At 40.3% G+C, this 25,239-nt stretch overlaps 1 protein-coding gene across 10 annotated transcripts in view; it reads right to left on the bottom strand.

Moving 5' to 3' along the window:
* Positions 1–19,686, bottom strand: part of kcnc2 (potassium voltage-gated channel, Shaw-related subfamily, member 2) — a 102,283-nt gene extending 82,597 nt beyond the window's left edge. For 4 of the 10 annotated variants that reach the window (XR_015775488.1, XR_015775487.1, XR_015775489.1 and 1 more), the window contains exon 1: positions 18,618–19,684. Coding sequence is in view for 7 of the 10 variants with exons in the window: in XM_042511269.2 (XP_042367203.1) it covers positions 18,618–19,172 (555 nt within the window). In the remaining 3 variants the exon portion in view is untranslated. Of the gene's footprint in view, positions 1–18,617 lie in introns of all 10 variants that reach the window. The other 6 variants (XM_088072575.1, XM_088072572.1, XM_088072573.1 and 3 more) reach the window with 2 other exon arrangements.
* Between the last annotated feature and the right edge of the window lie 5,553 nt (positions 19,687–25,239).

Raw genomic sequence — 25,239 nt, 5'->3', positions numbered from 1 at the left:
CAAGTTATGTCCAAACACAAACATTGATAAAGGGTTGTTGTGGACGTACTAACCATACTGTTAAAATGAAAAATGATGAAACAGATAGCATTTGCTACTGAGGTTAACATCTGAGCCCAGTGACGAAAGGATACAATCAGTATGGTCCAGTAAAGAGAATGGTGGACCACTAGTTTGTTTGTGTTTTGTCAGCACTGCTGACGGACAAAGAGGAAAAGAGTTACTTCATGGACAAAAGGAGGCGTCTGCTGGTCCACCTCAGCATCCGAGATTAAGTCTGCCAGAAATGGCACGGTCAAACCAGCAGATGTTAAGACCATGTCAGGGTTGGGATTGTTACTGACAATGAGTGGAAGGAAACTTTTTGTGTGTGCAGAACATCACTCATATCTTCAAGTGAGCTTCTAGCCCTTATACTGAACAGGGTTCCCTTAAATTTTACCTCACTTGCCCGGTGTTTTACAAACAGATTTAAACTCAATGAGAACATAATTTCAGCAAAGTCGAATAACGGGAAAGACGAACCCATGGAGAAAATGACGCAACACACATGATAGTAAAAAAAAAAAACACCACCCATTGATGCATATTAAAGTTTTGTGAAGTAAACAGCTACAGAAAATGAATTTGCCTGTTTTACATTATGTGATAGGTTGTCAACGGAAGATTATTGTAACAACTTCTATATAAATGAACTGATAAGTTCTCCGACTTTTCTAAAGCTTTCAGTGATTCTGATGAATTCCATGACTTGTGAACATGTGATAGTATATTTCCATGATTTTTTTAGGTTTCCATAACCATAAGAACATCAATTGAAGGGGAATCAATGGTGATAAAATCTTCTGTCAGTGTCTTGAAAAATGTAACTTTAGCCTGTACACTTTACTACCTTTGCAAGAGTTTGGAGTTGTTTTGGGATTTTAGTGTGGACAAAGATATTTTCTGCGATCAAGTCATGTGGACATAAGTCTTACATCACAGGGGTCATATATGTTTTCACATATATATATATATTTTTATGTGTTTGGGCCACAACAAAGGGATATGCCACCCAGTGCAACAGTACGGCTTATTGATTGATTTTTAACAGTTTTTGGACAACAATTGAGCTCCATAGCAATGAGGAATGACACTGACATTGTTGTCATGTTTTATATGCATGTTCAGCAAATACATTTCTTTAACATCCACGTCCAAACGTAACAGTCATCAATACACAGGGTGAGTTTGGCGCCAATTAGGAATGGCCAAAGATTTTAAACCTGTGCATTATGTACTGATTTATATCCTATATCTTTCTCTTCCTGCCCTCCAGTATTTTATACCTTGCATTTCATTATCAACATATTAAAAATTATTTTACTTTTGTTTTACTTCTGTCTCTTTGTTTTACACTTTTTTTAGATGCCTTCTTTCAAAAATATAAATATACTAAAAATGTTTTTGAACATAGGACTTTGTTTTGAGCGAGTTTGCAATTGGCATGCTGACTGCAAGAATGTCCACCAGAACTGTTGCCCGTGAACTTGATGTTCATTTCACTACCATAAGCCATCTCCAATGTTGTGTCCCTGAATTTGGCAGCACATCCAACCAACCTCACAACTGCGTACCCTGTAAAACAACACCAGTTTAGGTGGTTTGATCATTGGCACATCTGCATGTTCATCGCCCTTATCAGGGTCTTGACCTGAGGCTGGTTGGATATACTGCCAAATGCAGGGAAATTCAAGCCAATTTGCATTCTCCCTCAACTTTGGGACATCTGTGTTATTGTGTTGTGTTGCATATTTTAGAGTGGCCTTTTATTGTGATCATCCCAAAGCTCACCTGTGTAGTAATGATGTTATATGACACACCTGCCAGGTGAATGGATTATCTTGGAAAAGGAGAAATGCTCACTAACATGGGTTTTAACAAATTTGCGACCAATATGAGAGAAATATATCAACTGAGGGCATTAAAAAGATGTAGATCTTTAACTTCTACCTGCAAAAAATGGGAGTTAAAACAAGTGTTGCACTTTTATTTTTGTTGATTGTATAATGAGTCTTTACTTGTTTCCAGGCTGTGAAGCGCTTTTACAGTGTGCAGAACAGAGTTCAAGCTACAGGCATGGTACTTTGTATGTCTGTCTGTCGACCTCGGTTTCTTGGTGTGTTGATTTGGTACCACATGTCCTCTAATTGAGCCCTGCTCCCTCAGATGTAGCTGCATTACACAGTGGATCCTCTTTAAAGCGCCTGTCTTTGAACCAGTGTAAATGATCAGTGGACAGAGTTGAAAGCCAGGGGTTGATCCAGCGGGGTAACCAGGCGGGCAATTAGCATCACACAAAGTTAGCAAGAAAACAGCTACATCCAGTTCATTACCGTGAACTGGGGAGGGAAAAACCAAGAGTTTACAACTTCTATCGCAACCAAAGCTGTCAAAGAGGTTCAGCCTGCAGCAAGTCGCCATTATTATGAGATGACAACTCTTTCTGTGCTGATCACGCCCCTGTCATCTCTTTGCTGGTGTGACATTTTTGGTATGCAGCCTCACCATCATCTGTTTTTAGGGGCAGAGTTAAAGGCTTTGCTGCGTGCTGTCACCAAAGAGCCCACCATGCTATAAATGTGCCAGATAAATAAGAGGGAGTTTACGGGTATGGTAAACACCTCTCTGAAAATGTGACCTGACCTTTGCCTGTGAAGTCTGTGAGGCTCTGCGTGTGCATTCCTACCAAATGTGAGTTAATTTCAGCAGTGGAATAGAGTTTCTTCAATACTTAGTCTGTGGCTTGAAGGGAAAAAAGGTTTTATGGCTGTGCAGCTTATTAACCCTTTGAAACTTTAACAAACTGGCCTAATTTCTTTCAAAAACAATGGAAGAAGGCAAAGAGCAACTTAAGAAGAAATTTGTGTAAAAAAAAAAAAAAAAAAAAGAGAGAAAAGAAAGTTACCTGAAAATTGGCACCAAAAATAAATAAGAAAAAAAATAGGAAATGACATGAAATAAAGTAATTTTATAAACATTATTTAATATATGTTTTATGGTATTTATAAATATAGTTGTAGTTATAATTTTTTTCTTTTTTCACTACATTTCCCCCCTGCTTTTTTTTTCTTTTTTTGAAAATATTTTTCTAAAACTACTACTATCTTGCAATTTGTGAAACATGTCTTACCAAGTTGCCTTTACCCCCATGTTTTTGAAATAAATCAAATTAATCTGCTCAGTTCTCATTGGTTTAAATACTTGTGAAAGGCATCTGAAAGCAGCACAAGAAAGTGATGTTGCTCTAGGTTTCAAAGGGTTAAACTGCATCAGTCTACAGTTGCTAAGTGATGGGATATCAAACCCTGCACACAGGAGGCAGACTAATATGATTTTCTTCTTTTCTAAGAGTATAGAAACCTTCAGCACTTCAAAAATATTTACTTTTCATGAACAAAGAAATGTTTGTTTCAGCTTGATGAGAAGTAAAATAATTTTGAATCATCTTAATGAGGATTTTCTCATGCATTATGCTGTTTTCACAAAAAGTCACATATTACACTGCCAAAAATGTAATGCAATAGCTGTTTTTGATCCCATTTTCACAAGTTTAACTCAAACACTTTTTTCATGTACTCAGTAGATATATATAAATCTTTACAATTCTAGTTTGTCAACAATTCTTATTTGTTAAATTTGTTAAATGAGAGCATTTCGCCCTTTCGCACATAATCAATCCTCCTGAAAGGTATTTCATATCAAGATGGTGATGAACATTATCATTACCACGCAGGTGTGTCTTTTGACACCTCCAGCTATTGGGGTTGGGTCTTTTAAACCGAAAGTACATTCATCAGCCCCAATTTCTTTAATATTTTCCATACAATGTTAGGTGTTTACCTAACTGGCTATAGGTTTTGGGCCCCTAATAGCTAAAAAGCAATTTGGTATTCTGGTTTTATGATATTAAATTGGTAAATACCAGAATTTGAATTTACCTTAAGTCAAATTAGAGTGGCTGCTGTTGCCCAAAATGGGGTGGGGTTATGGCAGATATGCTGCTCTCATATTTATGACATATACTAGTTATCCTACAATTTTAATTATTGTGGGCAAGTGAATCTGCACCTCTCCATCTGGTGCTTAAAAAACACCACTGTCCCAGTGCTCAGACTGCCAAAAGTGTGCACGAGCAGCCTCCATCATTACGAGTGTGAGAATCCCTGTTTGCTGGCTCACATGTAGTAACTCAATTCCTCTTGCATGCTCCAATCATCTGTTTCACTCACGATTCTTTCCTCCCTCGCACACAAGTCTAATTTTGCTCTCACAAATCTGGGCCTGTGTGCTCTCAAAGGCTTGCAGACTGAGTGGCGCTCAAATTTGTTTTGTGCTATCTAAAAGCTTTGGTCATAAATGTACCTTCCATAAATACTTAGGCATGCACACAAGAACTTTGTCCAAATAAAATTGGCAAAATGATGATTTAATAATGACTCAGAATAAGTAAACATGACAGCAGATCTTAAATTTAAGGCCAAACTTTGCTACTTGAAATTGTCCATACACTGTAGTTTACACATATTTCTCTCAGTACCAAAAGTACTCAGGTGCAATACCAGGTCTGGTCATATGCAACCAGGAAACCAAATTCATACAAATTATGACCTTATTTAGGTGTGGACACCTTTGTCTTTCATTCTTTATCTTGGGAAGCAGTTGGCAAAACACTGTAGTTCATAATTAACTTATATCAGATGTTTGAGCATCTACATCTACAAATCCATGACAAGCGACTTCTAAACAAACACAGCCTGCTGATGACTGCGAATGTGTCGTAAGTGGAGATTCGGTTGAAATAGCTAAATCGATTGTTTAGATTTCTATTATACCAGCAAATCACAAACAAAACCTAGTGTGTACTGGGAAAATCTTGCCCAACATGTTAAAATTACAAGGGAATGGAAATAAAATCACAACACATCGTTTTCTGATTTAATAAACATGATAGCGAGGGGAAAAAATATTGACATTGAGGTCATACAATTTCATTTTCCTCATTTGAAGATAAGTGTAACAAGGCTACGACACGACAACAGCAAAATTATTGTAGCAAACATTAACAATAAGAGAGAGTGAGAAGGCACAGCTGGTACTGATGTATCACAAAGTGTGTATTCTGAAAATGCTGAAACTATTTAAAAACAATATGAATCAAAATGCATCTATAAAAAAAACTCTGTTTGACAAATGTGCTGAATGCAGGTCAAAGTTGATATGGCGTGAAAACCACTAGCTCCATGGCGACATGAGTAACACTACCCAGTCACGTTGTGCAACAAAATATGACAATGTTGACAACATAACAAAATTCTCCCATGAAGGTAAAGGGTTTAGCGAGACTTTCTATGCCTCCGTGCTGGTGATAGCTATAGCTGGAGGCATTATGTTTCAGGCTGTCCGTCTTACCCATTCTTGTGAACGCGATATCTCAAGAACACCTTGGTGGAATCTCTTCAAAATTGGCACAAACGTCCACTTGAACTCACAGATGAACTAGTTAGATTTTGTTGGTCAAAGGTCCGAACTCAAGGTCACTGTGAGCTCATTTGTTTATTCTTGTGATTGTGTTATCTCAAGAGCACCTTGAAGGTATTTCTTCAAATTTGGCACAAACGTATGATTGTACTCAAGGATGAACTGACTGGATTTCATTAGTCAAAGGTTTAAGGTCAAGGTCACTGCAACATTGTTTGTCTTATTCTTGTAAATGCAAAAGTCTCTTAACACCTTGAGGGAATTTCTTTAAATTTGGCACAAACGTCTACCTGATCTCAACAATGAACTGATTTGATTTTGGTGATCAGAGGTCAAGATTACCATCACCTTGTATCCATCTTATTCTCCCGAATGGGATATCTCGAGAACACCTTGATAGAATTTCCTCAAATTTTGTACAAACATTCATTTGGACTCAAGGATGAATGGATAGGAATTTGGTGGTCAAAGGTCACTGTGACCTCACAAAACATGGTATTGGCCACAACTCGAAATTTCATTTGGTAATTATGACAAAATTTCACACAAATTTATCATAGGATAAAACGATGAAGTGATTACATTTTACATGCAAAAGGTCAAAGGTTGACTTCACTGTGACATCACAATGTTCTGCAAAAACACTTTTCTGGTCATTATTCAACATCATAACTCAAAAACAGACTGGCAAAAATCTGATCAGATACTGAATGTGTAAATCCTCCACCACATTTAATATGCGTGTGAAGCATTCATGCTTTGGAATTTCTGTGCAGCAACATCCATATTTGAAGCTTTGTCTACTTTCATGGCTACATATGAGATATAGACAGACATGGATGTTAACTGTAACTGCAACTTGACTGGTTCTCTGAGGTAATTCTAGTTTGCTGATGAGCAACACTCATCAAATGCGTTGAGCACCATAAATCAGGCTTAAGATAGAAACTCTAAGCCAACTGAGACACCAAGCCAAGAAACACAAATCAGCCTAATTTATTAATTACCTTTTAATGCATGAGCGTCGGGGTTGTGCAAATAGTGCCAGAGAAAAGAACTTTCAGTAAATCCCTTGTCCTTGGGAAGAGCTCAATCTTTTAGAGTGAATTCATGAGCATTAATTATTCAGCATTAAGCCCAAACAAAGGGCACATCTGTTACAGCTTACGGAGCTCGGGGCGACATCAGAGCCTCTCGTGGCAGTCGACGGGCAGTGCATGGAAGACGGCTGGAGTACACCTTTAGCATGCATGCCATCACATCCATAAATGCATGATACTTACTGATACTTACTCTTATCTAACCCATTCCTAAGTGCACTTCTGACTCTGAAGAACATCTATCTGCCATATAATCCAGGATCTGGCAGGATGTTCTCCTGCTGAGATGGACATCAAAGAACGAGACCTCTCTCCTTCTCTTTGATCCGTTCCAGTTTCGACAGCACTCCTCGCCGTCTCCACTAAGGGTGACATCAATTTCTGTTTGTAAATTGAGCAATAAAGCTTGTCCAGTTTGGCTAACATTGAGTCATATGCATTTTTGTGAAAACCGCCCACCATGTCTTCCATTTTGCGGTGACTGTCACACAGAGAACTCTCCTCTCGCGCATTTCCACTACATACACACAACATTTTAACACTTAACACGATCTGATGACTAACCCTTGTGCTGTTTCTCTCCAGGCGTGCACCTGCAGAAACACAGCCTGGATATTGTAGGGGAGAAGGTGGGTGGGAGCGAGTTAACAAATGCGCCACTTATGTCAGATGCTCTGTTGAATTAACACCCGTGGAAACCTTTAATAAAAACAAAGAGGAGCGCTGCCGTCATGGAAAATCAAACATGCACTCATGCCTCAAAATGCTTCATTCATAATCAAATGCGTATCATGCCGACCGGTTTTGTCACTCACTGACCTTTCTGGGATCAGAGACAAGACTCTTTTTCTGCTGTTTGCTAGCTATTCCATTAAGGACAAAACAGATCTCAATGGCAATAGTTACCCACAGTCAGTTACTCTTTTGTCCTTAAAGGTGTTAATACGTCATACCCTCTGCCTCTCTCCTTTTTTATGGTTAAACTGAAGAGAAAACAATGATTTCTGTATTTATAACCAAAAGATATACGTCAAAGACAGATTTCCTGGCTAAAAGATTCAAAATGATTCCAACAAAATTTGATAAATTACCTTTTAAGAACTTTATTCTTACTCTAACAGATTCCTAATTGCCCTGTGAATATTTTAGTGCCATTACAAAGAATCAAAAAGGCCACACAAAGGGAAGAAATCGGTCACACTGAGCCAGTTCAAGGCCTTGGTGTAACACTGTCATCATATATGCCAAATCTGGCACTTTAATCTACTGCGTAATAATTTAAAAGTCTCTTTGCAAAAGAGGGAGAGAGAGAACATGCTCTTCCTTTCGCTGGAGAGTGTGTGTGAGAGTGTGAGACCGACAGACCGATAGATAGAGCAAGGCCTGATGGGATGCCATATATAGTGAACAACTGTGAGGCAAGGGCTCCGATCATGCATACAGAACGAGTCTCCTTCATTAACTATCCAGCAGGACTCTCGCTTTCTCTTTTGTACGCACACAAAGGCAAATTCTTGCACTTCAACATTTTTGTTGCTGGTGGATGCTCGCTACATCCGAAATACCTGCTTCACTGGTTTGTTTTCACGAGAAGGAAAAAACAGTATTGGATCATCCCTAGTAATTGTGGTGACAGGCTTTGATAGATGTATATTTTTCTACAGTCAGTATGTTTAAAAAGCAAACTTTGCCGATTTTTAACCAGCTTTGTATCAACATAAAGCAACGTTCTCATCCAAAGTCGTCTAGTTGCCGCTTTGCAGTGGATGTCTGCGTCTTCATATCATGCTCTAGGTATCCTTCTGCATCTGCTGCTGAAGTTGTGGGATGCTGCTATTGTAATTTCAATAAAAGGACACGGTGGAATTACTCTGCCCGTGGTTATGTTTAGGCCACAAAAGCACATGGCAACCAATGCCGGGCCGTCTACAAGCACCTGCTGGCACAGATGGTTAGGATTAGGCAAAAGAGGCACATGGTAAAGTGTAGAAAAAAAACCCAACATATTCAGACGGGAAGCAAAAACCTGACTCCAGCACGAAGGTCCATCCAGCGCCCCTCCTGCCCGTCCTATAAGGACCGTCATGCTCCTTGTATTATGTTGTTACCGGAAGTGGTTCAACTTAATGCCGTCCTGCAGCATATAATGCAAATGCAATAGGTTCTGTCTGACCACATTCTCATATGACGCCACCTGTCCGCATGTCATGTTGTTGCACCAGGAGCCTGGGTTCTCATCAGACACCACCCAGCGGCATATCATACGGCCATGAAAGGTGGCTTTTAGTGTCTGGATCTTACTCAGAAATCACTACAAATGTGGTGATATTTGACGACTTCAGAATAAGAACAGGCTGAATAATGTGTGTGGTTTGTGTAGATGAACTGTGGTAAACTCCCCTCCATCTAACCAGTGCCTAGATTTCCCTCAGGCCTCCAAAGCGAAAGTCTCTAAGGCTATCGGCCTGTTGCTCGAACTACAGTCTGTACTGTTGTGTTTTTGTATTGTCCACCACTACTGCTGCTGCTGCAGACACAAAGACTATAGAGCTGGATCAAGAGATTTACCCACCCCTCTCTCTCTCTCTCTCGCTCTTAAACTCAGAACAAAATCCAATCAAACGGTAAAACTAGGCAGTGCTGATCAAATATTAATCATGATTATGTTACTGCACTGCCTATTTCTCTACAAATATGTTTTCAATGTAATTGTAAAAGTTTCTGAACAGAAAGTTGGTACCATACTGATTCCTGCACAGTGAAAACAGAAGCCGTAAAAAATGAGATCAAAAAGTAAAACTAACCTGATCAAATATAAACCAAGATTCTGTTACTGAATTGCCTTTTTCTTGACTAAAATGTTTTCAGAATCATGTTTTTGCGTACTGTTTAGCTATAATACGAGATCAATGGACACCATTGTTTCACACAGACCATTTCACATTACGTCACCCATCAGTTGGAGCGTTATGCGTTCTGGTAGTTGTAGGTTTTCATCTTTTGAGCAAAAGTGTCCTTTCTGTTTTCTCTCGTCATGTAGCAGCTTTAAAAGTAATTGTTTCTTTTTATTTCACAGACATTCTAGATTTATGTGAGGACCCTTTTTATATCTGTGAGTACTTCTTAAAGAATCTAACCAAAGAGGGTGCATTACCAGTGACAGAAACTTCATAACAACACTGCATCACTGACAGGTGCTAAACTACACTGCAAATACTCCATTAAATGTTGAAAAAAGAAGCAGACATCTCACATTACACCTTTAACACAACCAAAAGGTGTTAATGTGACAGTCTTCCTTTTACTAACCTCCTAATTACCACAGCTGCAGCCCTCCATACTCCTGTACACTGAGCTATTATAGTCAGCCAAAGCAGCACAGGATGATGATTGGCGGGGCAGATTAACGTGACTGGCAGCGGCTACAAACATGCCCAGCGGCGTGCCGTCACCGCCCACACTCGGGCAGCCATTTGCCCTTCTCTCCTGCCCGGCTTCAGGTCTGCTGCTGTTTACACATCAGACTCTATTTATTCAGCGAGGCCGTGCCGTCTGTTTGCTGCAGATCAGCCGCATTTCCTGGCCTCCTACAACCTCAGACTCGGCACAATATGACTCAACGGGGCTTTCTGATGAGGCTTGTGTGCACCTGTAGCTCCAGTAGGACAGGAACAAAAAGTAAAGTCGCTAAGGCACGTCACCATTTATCACCTCTGACAGCAATAAGAAAGCAGTTAAAGAGACATGCACACATGGATTGGTTGTGTTAGTGATGCTCGACACCCTTCTTTTTTTTTTTTTTGCATCGCTGCTTCAAAACTAACAAGCGAGCACGCAAGGGGTTACTGAGCAATAAGGGTTCATGGTCGAGCAGGTTTCTGAAATCAATCAGCTTCACAGACTGGACGGATCTGAATGAAAACAGGCCGTGGTGATGAGCGATGATGTTGCCATGACAACAGGCAGGCTGAGCGTGCAGCCTGGCTTTGGTATCTTCAGGCGTGCGGCAGGCGGCACCCAGACGGTTTGGGTTTTTAACCTCTTAAGTGGAAGAAAGCAAGCTGCAGTCTCAGATGGGATCATGGGAGGACAGGGAGGAGAGGGGGGGGATGCGTGGGTGAGTTCAAGGTGTTGGTGGGTGGGTGGTTGGGGGGGACTACAAAGTCAGGCATCAGTTAAACCTCTGCATCAGAGCGCAGACATGGGAAATGAAAAGGTGGTGTTATTGTTTTTGTGTTTTTGTTACCATCTCAATCCAGCAATGGCCAACTACAGAGATATGAGAGGGACAAACAAACAGATTAACACATAGGAGAACACGTACGTCTACACACACACACACACACACACACACACACACACACACACACACAAACAACACCTATATAGTCTCACTCTTTTCATTCCAGAAAAACACAATCATAAACATACAGGAGAAGAAGCTCTCACGCTTTCTGTCTCACACACACACGCACACACACACACACACACACACACACACACACACACACACACACACACACACACAGTGAACAGAGCCACTGTTAAAACACACTGCATGCAGATTAAAGAGGCAGCATTGAGAGTGAGGAGAGAACAGGATGGCTACAACAATAGAAACAGCGTGGGGAGCCCAGAGAAACACGCCTGCTACCGCTGACTGCTGGCACATGAACACTCGTGAACGGCTTCGTTAAAGAGACAGATCAGACTTTTCAGCTTACCTGGAGAAACTTATGAGCAGCCACAGACGACTGTGGACTGACTCCATAATGATTATCATATTAGTTTGGATATGGTCTAATTACTGTGAGCAAATGAGACGGTGGTGGACGGGACTGGGGCTCTGTCATGCTGTTACTGCCTCCCTACTATAGGACCACACTTCCCATAATCCTGTCACTGATGCTGCAAAGAGGACTTGCCCTTTGTCCCTTGACAGTGTGCTGCATATGTTTGTTTGAGGAGCAGCTTTGGAGCTTTTAATTTACCACAGCCACCATTAACTTGCATTAGAAACAGTGAAAGCTTCAGCTCTGTTTGCTCTGGGAGATCAACACTCTTCCATTTCCGTTCGGAGTGTTTTTTTCAATAAAAAAGTTTGTGTTAATCAGACTTAAAAAGCACTCCCATTAGGGCCCTGCAGTTTAACTTCGCTTTTAGGGATTCATATAACACATGATGTGATTCATAACTTCCTTACAGAGGTTCTTTTGTGGAGTTTTTAAGTGGGTCCTTACTTAGTTTTATATTACGATCACATAAGAAAAAACAAACTGAACTGAACAGACACATTTCCCTAATGATGCTACATTGTGAAGGACAAATCTGTGTGGAAATTGGTAGGAAAGCTAAACATTAGAGGTGGGCAGCATAGCCCTCCTTGCATTTATTACTTTTGCAACCCATTTTTGATGAAACCACGCCCATTTTTGCATGATAACAGTAGGCTGCAAGACATCAGGCTTAGTGGGTCACTAATAGCCTGTTGCTGCAAGTAGTACTACTAGTAGTACTGCACAGCTTAAATTCATCAGTGGCATTCAGCAACACTAGGCTTGGGCAGTGTGTTTACCTTCATACCTTCCTGAAATTCAGTCGAGGTAAACGGTATATGACAAAACAATTGTGCAGCCCCCAGGCCTGAGGAAAACACAAAATGTTTAGAAAAGTCATACTTTCACACCTTTTTTCCTTATTAAACTGAGAAATACAACTGTACACCTTTTGAATTTAACTTTCACTCGGTCACGGACGAACAATGAGGCTTAATTGCCTCTTTAACTAATCTCAACAGAAACAAAATAAAACTCACGTAAACCGTCTTGGTTACTCTTGTTAGTAATTTAGTTAGTAACTTCACTGTTCCAACAATCACTGTCTCTGGTTTGGTTGTAAAATAAATCCTTAATTCACCAAATTAGATGGAAAACACATGCAGCTACTCTCTGCAGTCTCTCTCTGGCTGCTGGCCACCAGGCTGCTAATAGTCCTGTAACTTCTCCCTCCACCACTAGGCGTTGCGGTGTCTTTCAGCTCATCAGCCTGTTCTACCAGTAGAGACCGGAGACTGAGCTCTGGTGGTGTGCGCTGTACACTAGATACAGTGAGTTTAATAGAAAGAAGAGCGCCTGTAGTTATGATGGTATTGAAAAATATACCTTTGAAATTTCCACACTGTTATATACCATGAAACCACTCCAGCCAAACAACACTGAGGGACTCTACCCTCTCTCATCCCTCTTCTTATTGGCAGGAAGTCGAGTTTTGATGCTTTATATATTGTGTCTTGTTTGCATGTATATGCCTCCTCTGTGTTTGTTTTTACAAAAAGTTGCCAGCAAAATTCAAGTTGCTATAGCTGTTGAAGGGAGACTGACGATTTTTAATCACCCGCGTCATCACAGCGTGGCCCTGAGCTCCCTGCTCATCCACTGGTGGAAACCTTGACTTCTGCCAACAAATGAGTGGGTAGCCACAGTGCCATGACATAGAGCCATGATACATACATACATGATCAGCAAAGTTTCCCTCAACTACCTAGCTTCTGTATTTGACATATTTTACAGAGACAGATTTTCAGCTTCAGTGGCTGGACCACCCCCTGACTCCTCGACAGATCTGCAAATTTTCTGGAGGGAATGAGGAAGAGGGACAGCGGGGTACATCTATGGGTGGGCTAGATGACTGGCAGCAGTCTCTTCCCCTTTGGATCAGCAAACTTTCTGGCTTTGTAGTCTCAGAGTTGCAGGGAGTGAGACGGAGGAACCGTGGGGCACATCCATGGGTGCGCTAGCCTGCTGACTAGCAGTAGTTCTTTCACTGCAGCCAATCATCAGGCCTTGATGTCAGGCAGAAGTGGATGTGGTTTCATCTAAAGTGGGTTAGAAAAATTATAGAAGCATCCTCTTGGCTAAACGATGGAGCTGACAGCTAACCAAAGTTGCACTGAGTCACATTATGATGCTTTCAAGCTCACACTACCTCTGACATCATTAAAACTACTCATACATAGTTTTTTGTTTTTTTTTTAGCTTTGTGTTGGAGTTTGTTATATTCCAAATTCTAAATGTTTAAAGAAAGATTTTCATTTTTATTGTAAATGCATATCGGTGCGAAATGATGGTTAGGTTTTCTCATTAACTACTAATAAATGGCATCGGCCCTGAAAAAACAATATCGGTCGACCCCTATTACAAAATATTGAAACATATTTGCAAATTGGTTGCAATGTCATTTGAAGTGTACAGACATTCCTGTTGACCACAATTACGAGCTGAAAACCTCATGGAGCCGTTTGATTTATTCTTTTTTTTATTTATTTAAATTTTCACTTGACTTTATAAAAAAAAGTTGCTGGGAAATTGCTTCATATGATTTGCACATTTCAGTTTTGATTTAACATTTGCTAAAAGCAGTTAAACAAAATTTTGTGTTGGAGTTGGTGTGATATTCCAAATTCTAAAAGTTGACAGAGAGATTTTTATTTTTTTATTGTAAATGCATATCGGTTATTAATATTGGTTATCAGTCTCATTAACTAAAAATAATCCGTATCGGCCCTGACAAACCAAAATCGGTCAACCCCTACTCCTGACCCACTGCCTGGCCCAGCAGATGAGAGACAACACTAACGTTAGTTGCCTGGCTGAAATCACACCTTTCATTTCCATGTAGGATAATTCCACATTATTTTCTCCTAATGCCTTGTCAGGGGGTGGATTAGTACCCCCAAGGGTTTAGATACACACTTGATGTCATGCTAAAAACCTCTTTTTCTCTCACACACATACACTGAGGCTTTCTCCATCTATGAGAGTTGTATTAAAAGGTTAACTCAAAGCCAGCTGGCCTTTAATAAGAAAGGAAACAAGGCATGTAGCAGGAGAAGCATCTCTCTGCGTGGTGGCACCGAGCTCAGGCCTAACATGGCTGCGGGCGGAACATCATCGCTGTCAGGGAACGTGGTTCACATGAAAGTGACAGAGGTTTGAAGGCACTTATAGACACAGATGCTTCTGTGCAGTATTGGTGGCAGGGAAATGTGGCGTGACTTTGTTGTGTGTGCATACTGGGTAAGTGTTGGTGCAGGGAGACAGATGTATGTGTGTTGTAAACACAAGCATTTGGCTCCATCAACTCCCTTCTGCCAATGAAGCATCACTGAAACTAACTCAATATTTACCTCCGAGACATCCCTGCTAGTTCCTCTGTCAGTGGCGTCATCGCCAAAAAAAACATTTCCAAGAAATCACCAGTGAAATTTGGTGGAAGAATACAGGGAACTGATCTGACAGATTTTTTTGTGGTCATCCTCCAGTTTCCCTTTAAAAATTAATGGTTTCACACTGTGTCTGTCAAGCTAACTGCTGTTGGTGTAGCCTCAGATTTAGCTTTGGGAATTATATCTAGGTGTAATATCAAGCTGAAGTACTCTCTGAAAGTATCTTCTCATTAGAAAGTACATATTCTGTATCAGTATTCCTTTCAGACAAGACAAATCCCTGCCCTCATCCTTACGAAGAGTTTACTGATGGATTGCAAGAGGAAGACAAAGTGATACGGGGCAAGGTCAATGCCAATACCACCCTCTCCACACCACACACACACACTCCTCCAGCCCTCCTCCCTTTCATTAAAAATCCAGATGGGAGACAGATTCTGGAATTAAGCGATGGAGGAAACAGTCATGTATTGATTGAATCAACAGGCCAAACTGATCAGAGATGCCTGTCACAGACTTATCGCAACAATTCTGAGGAAAGCTGTAACTCCAGGATAGCAGACTGATACAAAGTTTAATTTTTTTTTTTATGGAAAAACACAAAATCTGGATTGAATCTCTAACAAAAGGGATAGTTTCAAGGTCTGTCCATTTCATACTAAAATATGTAGTATATCAAAAATGTCTTCAGGCCAGACCTCTTATCAAACGTGTCAAGTTCAGGCTTCAGATTCAACCGTGTACACTGAAGTTACAAACCACTTCCTGTTTAGATTAGAACATAGAAATTTGATGCCTCGCCACAGTCACACGGCTCAATGAAATCTCAACCTTTTAACAACTTTTCATGTTGATGTTCTTTAGTTGTTACGGACAAAATCTGAAGTCAGTCGTTTAAAATCTGCAGTATGTATGTTAAGGTATGACCCCTGCAGATGACCAAAAATGCAAAACATTTTCACACTAAATTAAAAATGGCTGACGTCCTGTTGGGTTTAGGGTATGGAGCCAAGACACTTTTTTGTATGTCTTGTGATGTTCCATGTGCCTTCCAACTTTTGTAAATGTAGGTAAAATACATCATGTTTTTTGAACGCCATCTTCTCTCTATTCCAACATCCATATAAAAGTGCTTGTACTGCAGTTCAAACAGCTTTCTGAAGACAATGAAGCGGAGAAAAAATGTTGCTAAATTCTCTCTGTTGTCTTTTTAACTGTTGGCGGTGTGAGGAAAAGCCTACTGGTGTTGAGAAACATTAATTTAATTCAGATAAGGAATAATAGGTTTTTACAGGTATTATTAGGTAATAGGTATAGTCAGCTATGATACAGGACAATTTTAACAATAATGAAATTCTACTTCCACTAGATTTAACACTTAATCAGGACACATGCAGAAAAAAATGCATAAAGGCAACCTTCATTATGTATCCGTATATACAACAATACAGCAGGATAGATACGGTGTGATGACTGTATGGTATCAACTAACAGGGAGACAAATAAGATAAATAAAATATCTGACAAATGTTCTGATATTCTCGGCCCATAAATGATTGTGTGCCTGTGAAACCTAGAAAACTTGATCACAGTTCATTTCAAGAGCTGTTTTTGCCACTTGTCTTTGTCTCTGACTACCATTCAAATAATGGCCACACATAGTTAAATAATAACCCATTTCACAAAGTCTAGAGAGGCTGGATCCTTTCAAAGGAAAAGTTGAAGGGGAGCCTACCCTGAACTTGACGCTAGACTAATATAAAAGGCTAATATCAGCTTCAGGATAAAATTTATAAGTTCAGAAGTAGATAATTTTACTCTAAAGCTTCGGGTGTGATAGTCAGATTAAACTCTCCCAGTTTTCTGTCTGATTTATAATGCTTTCAGACTGTCAGGAGCATTGTGGGAAAAGGGGTGTGGTGGTGGAAGCTGCTACAGGTGGTAAAACATCAGCCTGCAACAGTTACCTTTGAAACAAAGGCAAAAAAAAAACATTATTCTTGGTTTGACGTGATTATATACTAAGAAAAACGGTTATAAATATCATATTCAATTTCTGCCAATAAATGCCCCTAAATCCTACACAAGGGACCTTTAAAAACTGTTTTTGGAGGCTCCAGAAGCCACAAATACTAAAAATAAAGCTGGGCAAAAAAGAAGTGTTTTGCTTTTTGGCATGAACTTTTCAAATTTAATGAATATCACTGAAAAATATCAGTATTCAAATATCATTGTCTTTTTGCTTTTTGGTATATTTGCCCTCAAAAGGCAAAACTCATTCAATCACATATAGAGCAGAAGGCTGCTGCAGCGCTGCCCTCTGGGGGCTGAAACTTTGAGGCAATGTCACCTCTGGCTACACCCCGGTGATGTCACAGCAGGTACTTTTCCACTTTGAAAAGACAAAAATCCTCATCAGTGGAACATGAAGTAGTAATTAACATTTTAGCTTCAGCGGTTGCGAAGGCATACTGCCTGTGACGTCATGACGACGTGTGTGTGTTTTGCATTAAGTGCCTTTCACAAAACATGACATCACAGCCGGCAGTCGCTCACTCCTGAAACACGTCAGCCTGCCAATGAGGGATCGATTTGCTGTCCGTTACCCAGAACTCACCAGCAGCCTGCGGCCAGCTTAGCAGAGCCCCTGTCTTTCAGATAGCGGGGTCTAACATGAGCGGTGATTGGTCTTCAGAGACAACTGTTGCAGATGATCTCTGATATGCTGATGTAAAGTCCATCAACACTCTGGAATTAAGTACTCTGATCAAAAGCTGGCGTATTGATTTACAATATCAGAGAATAACTTGTGTTTGTGTGTTGTTATATCAGAGTAACAAGTCTCCTGGTGTAAGAAAATACACAAGGTCACTTTTATCATCTGGGATGTCAGATCTTACAACTGAACTGCACTTCAAACAGATAAAACCTCAAAATTTAAAATTGTTATTTGTAATACACCTCACTGTAAAAAAAAAACCTTGTGATCAGAAAATAATGACAAAAATGTGGTTATAAGTTTACACCTGTCCTCTTCCCTGCACGAGCCACTGCACTCATTTTGGAAGAGACACATTTCTTCTGTTTTTATCGTAAAACGAGCATTTAGAATTAGATGGAACCGAATAACTAATATGCTGTGAGTGCTGAAAATGCATGTTTTAGAGCTTTAACCCATTAAACCAAACTGTTGCAACAGAAACAACAGCACACATAGGATGCTAGAATAAACAGCATCAGAGTGCAACAAATGTAGGCTATATCCTCTGTTTGGCACAGGCCTACACACCTAAAATACACTGCTGCTATGAATATCCATCCTGACAGTGTGTTAACACCTTGTTTGCTTGTGACAAGTGGAAAAATCTGTTTTTTTTAAATTGCACCTGTTCCCAAATCAGACTCTTAAGTGAATGATCCAATCTTTAAAAGAGTCTAAATAAGGCAAATTATTCCAGTGGAGACATCAATTCTATTATATATATATATATATATATATATATATATTATATATTATTATATCTGTATAATTCTTATAGTATGAAAGGGTGGAAATAAATTATTGCTCAATTTTTAGAGGAAAGCAAGTTTTTGAGACTTTTTGACAACTTAGAAATTACTTTCTTTGCCTTTTCTGGGATATTTTGTGTTAAACTAACTTGCTCATGTGCATTTGATATTCTGTGAATGAAGAGGAGGTGTGAAGTGAGGTGTATAGTGGGGTTACTGTGTGTGTTTTTGGAGCGCTCCAGACGCAAGCGGTGCGCCCTTACCCTCGCCGCCCTGGAGGAGTACGGATCCTCGAATAGATTCCACACCACCGGCTGCCACTTCCTCCACAGGCTCACATTACCGTCGGCAGCCACATCCTCAATACCGAGCCTCTTCCCTATCTCGTCGTCATCCTCCCCGGTGTCCACGTTGAGCTCGAACACGTCCAGAGCCTCTTCCGCGTCCCGGTGCTGCCGGTATGTCATCCAGCAGCAGGGCTCCACGTCCGTCTCATCGATGCCCCAGAAGGAGAGCTCCTCCTCGAACAGCGGTCCGCACACATCCGCCGGGCAGTGGAGCTTCCCGGTGCGGTAGTAGTTGAGCACGTAGGCGAACACGCCCGGGTGACGGTCGAAGAAGTACTCGTTGGTCCGCGCGTTGTACTCGATGAAGCCGGGGACTTGTTGCAGCTGATCCAGCACGGAGTCAATGTCCGAGTCGGAGGCGAGCAGGGCCAGGCGCGTCCCCGGAAGGGTCTTCAGGGTGGTTTTGTAGGTCTCGTGCCTGGTGCCCCCGACGTTGAGGATTATCCTCTCGTTGTCGTCAAACTTGCCCATCGCTCTGTATCAGACATGACTTGATGGAAAGCGGGGGAAGTTGGCGAGTGCAGTCCGGAGGTAACGGCGAGCCCGACGCGCACACACCCACAGTCCTGTTCAAAAATGCTCTGGGGTTTTGGCCGAAGTGCGCAGCATCTCTGATTTCACTCATCCGACGCTCGCGTGGCTTCTCCTGAGCCCGAGGGGGATGTCCATCGTCTGTTTGGGGAAGGTGTCGATCGTCGATCTGTATCCCACAATCCGTTCAGACAGCCAGCGGCTCTAAGTGTTGAATGATCTCAACCGGTGGCTCCAAACAGACTGCGCTGCTGCTGCTGCTGCTGCTGCTGCCGTTGCGCGTCTCCGGCGTCCCTGCCCTCTCCAAGACGCACAACCGCTCGTCAGCGTCGGGCTCGTTACTCACAAATATGTAACGTCAAAACCCGAGATTCCTTTTCTCCTCTTTACTCGTCACTCCCTGAGAAAAGTCACTCGTTCTTTCGTTAAGAGTGAACGCTTTTGTTTATGTGCTTTAGAAATCAGGAGAAGTTGGATACAGGAAATAAATCAGGGCGCATCTCAGTGCTGCTCACACTGACTCTGCTCCATTAAAAGACATAGATTTTTCCCATTGCTCATAATTTCATGATAAACGACAAACTGTCTACTGTTTTAGATATTAAAAGAAGGGTTTCCATTTACGATAGTGATGTTAATAAGTTTCTTACATCCTGTGTCTATTGTCTTTATAAATTGCTCTATGGGTTTCTACTTACCATGTTTAGCCCTTTGAAACCTGGAACGACATCACTTTTCTCGTGCTGCTTTTAAATGTCTTTCTCAAGTTTTTCAACCTTTGAAACTTCAGTAAATTGATGCAGTTTATTTCAAAAACAGTGGAAAAAAAAGGGAACAAGCAACTTGTACAAGCCACAAATTTCAAGAACTTTGTACATTTAGGAAATTATTTTTAAAAAGCTAGGGAAAATGTCTAGAGGAAAAAAGACAAAAAAACAAGCTAAGGAAAAACTATGTTTATAATTATCATATTTAAAATGTAAAATTGTAATAATTTGCAAGTATATATTGACATATTTTTTTAGTTGTACAACAAATTGTGAAAGTCTCTTGACTTTGTGTTAACACAGACCTGACTTTAGGCTGCCAAAAGCCTGTTCAAAATACATACTGATTTTGAGACAAGGGAACAGGGAGTGCTAAAGCTCAATGGTGTAAGAGGAGACTGGAGTGGTGGAGAGAGTCGGTGTGCCACCTGTCAGATGGTTTTGACATGAAGGTATCAGCAGAGTCAAAGTGAAAAGTGTCAGGTCATAAAGGCCATGTGTTCACCCTAATAATACCAGTCAGCTGGTGGCTGAACACATGAAGAATGAGTCAGTGATGGTGTAGCATAAATGAAGCAGCTGATGACGTGAGATTTCAGTGCTCGGACTGGACTAATGCAATGCCCCAATGATAACAAAACTTGGAAAAGTAACTGTAGTAGAAGCAACGGTCTGGTTAGTGTTACTGTGGTCACTGTGGTACTGCAGCAGTTAGCAGCAGGGCTGGATTATTCTGGAGGTCCCAGGGCAAAATTGCTCTGGTCTCCAAATCCTCAATTTTCTCCCACTGTCTGTGAAGTGATGTGTCCTAACATAATCTCTGTTTATTTGTCCTCCCAACACATGAATAAGCAATGATATAAGTTTGAAAATGTGATAAGAGAAAGAGAGAGAGAAATGCTAAAAAATCTCTGTACTCTCTCTACCATCAGGCCCGTCATCGTACAGTCTGCACTCTCCACAGTGTGCGAGGAGGAAGGAGTGACATCTTTAGGGAATCTACGCACAGCTCAATCAACGAGGAGACACGGCAGGCAGCTCGCCTATAATTACATGCATCATTATTCCCTGATGTAAGGCTGCTTTGTAAAACTGCAACCTCTGAGTAACCTAATTACTCGTCTTGATCAAATCTAAATTCTGGATTTAAAGATGGATCTGAATTAATCCAAAAAAAAAGTCAGTATGAGATATAGTGATATATTTTGGTCCAGACTGTTCTGGCTCTTAAGAAGGTTAAAGAATTAATTGTGTCTAAAATGACAGCCAGAACTGGTCAGGAATGCCAGAACGAAAAAAGTTAATTAATTTGTCCATTAATTGCCTCAAACTACAGAGATGGATGTAGTGGAGATTTCCCATTATAGTGCCAGCTGTTCACCCATGTTGCCAGCAATGTCACTCTGACTGCAGATGTAGAGACATGAAATCCACCTAATGCCTCCAAAATATGGGTAACTACTCGTGATGATAACAACTAACTGGAGATAGATTGACTGATCGTTAAGAATTTGAATGAACATGTGACAGGTAATGGATAAAATAAAGATCTGATTCTGAAATATGAACAATGTGTCGCCTCCTATTACATAAATGAAAATGGTGTATTTTTTATCAAAGTGTGTTTCAGTGATGAGTTTTGGTAAACAAAGGGCACAATATAACTATTTTATGTCTCAATATAATATTTTATGTAGGAACAGAAAAAAAGGTTTAATCAAAGTGAATACAATTTGCAACCCTAGTACCTACAAATGTGGTGACTTTCTCCAACATTGTTCATGAGTCCATTTTGAACAACAGATACCTGATTTTCTTGTTTTCTGTATTAGAGCCAGGCAAGATTTTGGATATGGTAATATGGTAAGTAGCTTTATAGGCTGCATTGGAGTGAAGTAATGTAATTGCTTGACTGGTCTGGCAGTTCTGTTTACACACTTAGTCATTATATCTACATTCCAGATGATTATTTATCAAAAATCTTGATGGTGTAAATATTTTGTGAAAGCATCAATAGCCAACCCTACAATATCATCGGAACGTCAACGTTGAGGTATTTGGTAAAAAAAAAAATCCAGATATTTGAATTTCTCCATATCGCCAGCTCTAATTTGTATTGTATGGCAACATTCAACAACAAACATAAGGTACAATGAAGGATTAAAATCATAGATAGATCCTGTCATCTATTGTGAAAATGTGTCAATTCAAAGCTACTGTGATTTATAAGGATGGAAGGGAGTTTTAATGGTATAAATTGGTATTCCACTGAATGTTGAAACAGAAAGGAGTGCTGGACAGTAAGAAGGAAAAATGGTTTTTGGAAGAGCTGGGGCTTATCTACCCCATACCTTTCATTAAACTACAGTTAAATATCACGGGAAAAAAGCAGCAACTGCTGTGGCTGCTGACTGTGTTTCTCAGCTGAACATTCATGTGCTGAGGGGTGAAGTATCACTGAAGAAGAGCTGCGTGCTTAAATGCTCCAACATAATTTCTGTGGTTGTGAAGCTTTTATTACCTTGCAAAATAGAACGCACAGCTGAGCAAGACCATGACAGATAAAATACCACGAGTTTGATGGCCTGGGCAGATTGAACTACAACAGGAATTTCAAAGTCGGCCACATGTTCATTTGGTACGGAACAACCTGCTCTCATTCCCAAGTTCTCAAATACCGATGCTTTGTCACGCTCCTTGGCATGTCATAATGACAGGGGACCTTTAGTGAATGTATGAGATGAACAACTGAGACACACTGTAACACGTAGTTAACGTGGTGAAATGGTTGCAGTTCCGTCTAGGCAAAAAAACTGCCTGGCTATGTTTGAAAAAAGATCATGCTTAAGTCACTTGAGTGATGTCAGTGCGCAATGACCGTACATATATGCAACGTTTCATTAACTCAACAGTACATAGGTACGTAAGTTACATCATTCAAATGGGACATAAACAGTGGTCTCCTGGGTGGAAGTCCTGTGTTTGTTTGACTAATCCACCTCCCCTCCCTCCCACCCTACGCGGCCAGTTTCACTATTTATACCTAGTTGCTCTCAACGTCAAGTATTGCTGCGAATGGGTTTACACTGAACTTAGTTGAAATCCCAGTGCATCTCATTAACACATTAATGGGTGTCTTTGGCATCAATATCACACAGCAAGGGGTATTCAGTCAAACAAGCTCTATTTCTACAGTCACAGAGAAGTTATCAACAGTAGTAAATCATATTCACTCACAGGGAGTTAAGAGTCAATTTTGCAGAAGACTTGCAAAAATGTTTACCAAAGAAACCTAACTTTTATATGAAATAGTATTTTCTAATCAGTCAACAATATGTTCAGTAGCTGTCCATCCATGGATTTTATGCCAAAAGCACTGTCAAGGTGTCTGTATTTTACATATTTGGAATGAAAATAGGCTGGATAAGCATGTGATTCTCACACAGGCATCCTTGAGGAAATTCCAGAGGTTCCCAAGAAAATGGGGAATAGTTTATTTTCATAATTTCATTCCCTATAAAAGTGAGCCCAATGTGTGAAAAAAGTGCATTTCATCCAGCTCTTTTTATGTGCATTTGACTTTTGCGAATAAAAAAACATGAGTGGAAATGCAAAAACATTTAAATAAAAGAAAATCTCAAAATATCACAAAAAGTTGGTGTATTGATTAAAAGTAAATGTGACTAATTGGAATGGAAACATTAATTCATAGTCATGACACGTCATGACATAGACCACTGCAAGCGTTCTTAGTTCTGGTTCTGGTTTGTTTTTTAAAGCTTATATATACACAGAGCTTTTAACAAAACTCTTCCACACTGAAAAAAAGTGAAACTGCTGTAACATTTGGGCCAAGTGCATTTTTACATTGGTTTAATGGAAAATGATGGTTCCTGCTTCTAACCCATTTGGTTCAGTTTGTCTGAAAGTAAATAGCATTCCTCTCAGATTGAATTAAAAGCAACAATTCTACCTAAATAGTATTTTCACTTCAATCTAGAGGTTTTCATGTCACGTGACCACCTGATGTCACATCAGGTCGTTACTCTGCCGAGTTCTGTTGTCTGCCATTACCTCACTTCGACTGATTTTCTGAAAATCTTGTTGAAATTAATGCTACATCTGAATGGAAACCCAAGCAGAATCATTAGATTGACTATTCTCAGTATTTTTCACTTCTTCCATCTTCCTCTCAACAACTGTAGATGATAGCTATAAAATTCTGGTCTTAAATATATCAAACAAACAACATTTTTACAGATGGAGCCACATCTTATCAAATGGAGGTCTGTGACCTAATGCGCATCAATTCAAGGACCCTTGACACCAAAAAGGTTGTGAACCACTGTGATGCAATGCACCCAACAGACCTGCTGCTGAGTCCCTTACAAAAAGACACCACTCTACATCAATTATATTTCAGAGTAGTGTCAGGACAGGGCCAACCCTACTGGAACTATTACTGATGATCACCAACAGAGGTGCATTTGGGTCATACTGGACATGAACTCTTTAAAAACCATCTACTGTGGTAACATTACTCATTTTCCACAACCTGCTGCTTCCTGTTTCAATTTAAAATGAAGCAGCTGGTGAATTTTGAAATTGGGGTGTTGAGGCCTGACTAATGAGGCCATTCATCACAGAAGATTTGGACAGAGTATTGGGAACTGTAGTGGGTCAAGACGGCCCTTGCCTATAATAAGCCACCCTTGTACTGCCTGATACAAGAGGCAAATAGCATTCAGAGTCTCTTTCCCCCTCTTCTCCCCCCCTGTAATATCTTCACTAAAAATAGAGCAGCCAGATTGCTGATCTTTATCGGGAACGGGAGAATAAAAAAAAGGGCTATGGGAAAGCCAAGGTCCTTGGCCAGTCCATTTTCCCAAGTAGAGCCACGCGATCAGTCCCTAAGGGGGCTGAAGGCTAGACAGGCAGCCTTGGCTGGCTTCAATTCAGGTTTACAATAACATCAATCAGAAATGCAAGAACAGGGCATAATATCACAATCAAAATGTTTTCTATGTAAGCGATATTTTGAAAAGAAAAGTAAGCTGCAGAGTCTAGTTTTAACCTATATTAAAAGGGAAAAATAAAAGAAAGAGCTACTCTTAGCAGTAGATGACAGGATCCACCATATTTACCATAAAAAAATGAATTAATAATAAAAAAGCTGAGGCAGTGAAGCAAAATATATTTGGTCAATAGAATAAAGATGAGTAAATAATTGTGTCCTAGAA

Source organism: Plectropomus leopardus, chromosome 22 (genome assembly GCF_026936395.1).
Source record: "Plectropomus leopardus strain MGB_pleo_1.0 chromosome 22, ASM2693639v1, whole genome shotgun sequence".
Lineage (NCBI taxonomy): Eukaryota > Metazoa > Chordata > Actinopteri > Perciformes > Serranidae > Plectropomus > Plectropomus leopardus.
The sequence above is the reverse complement of the archived record's forward strand: the minus strand, read 5'-3'. Positions and strand labels throughout refer to the sequence as shown.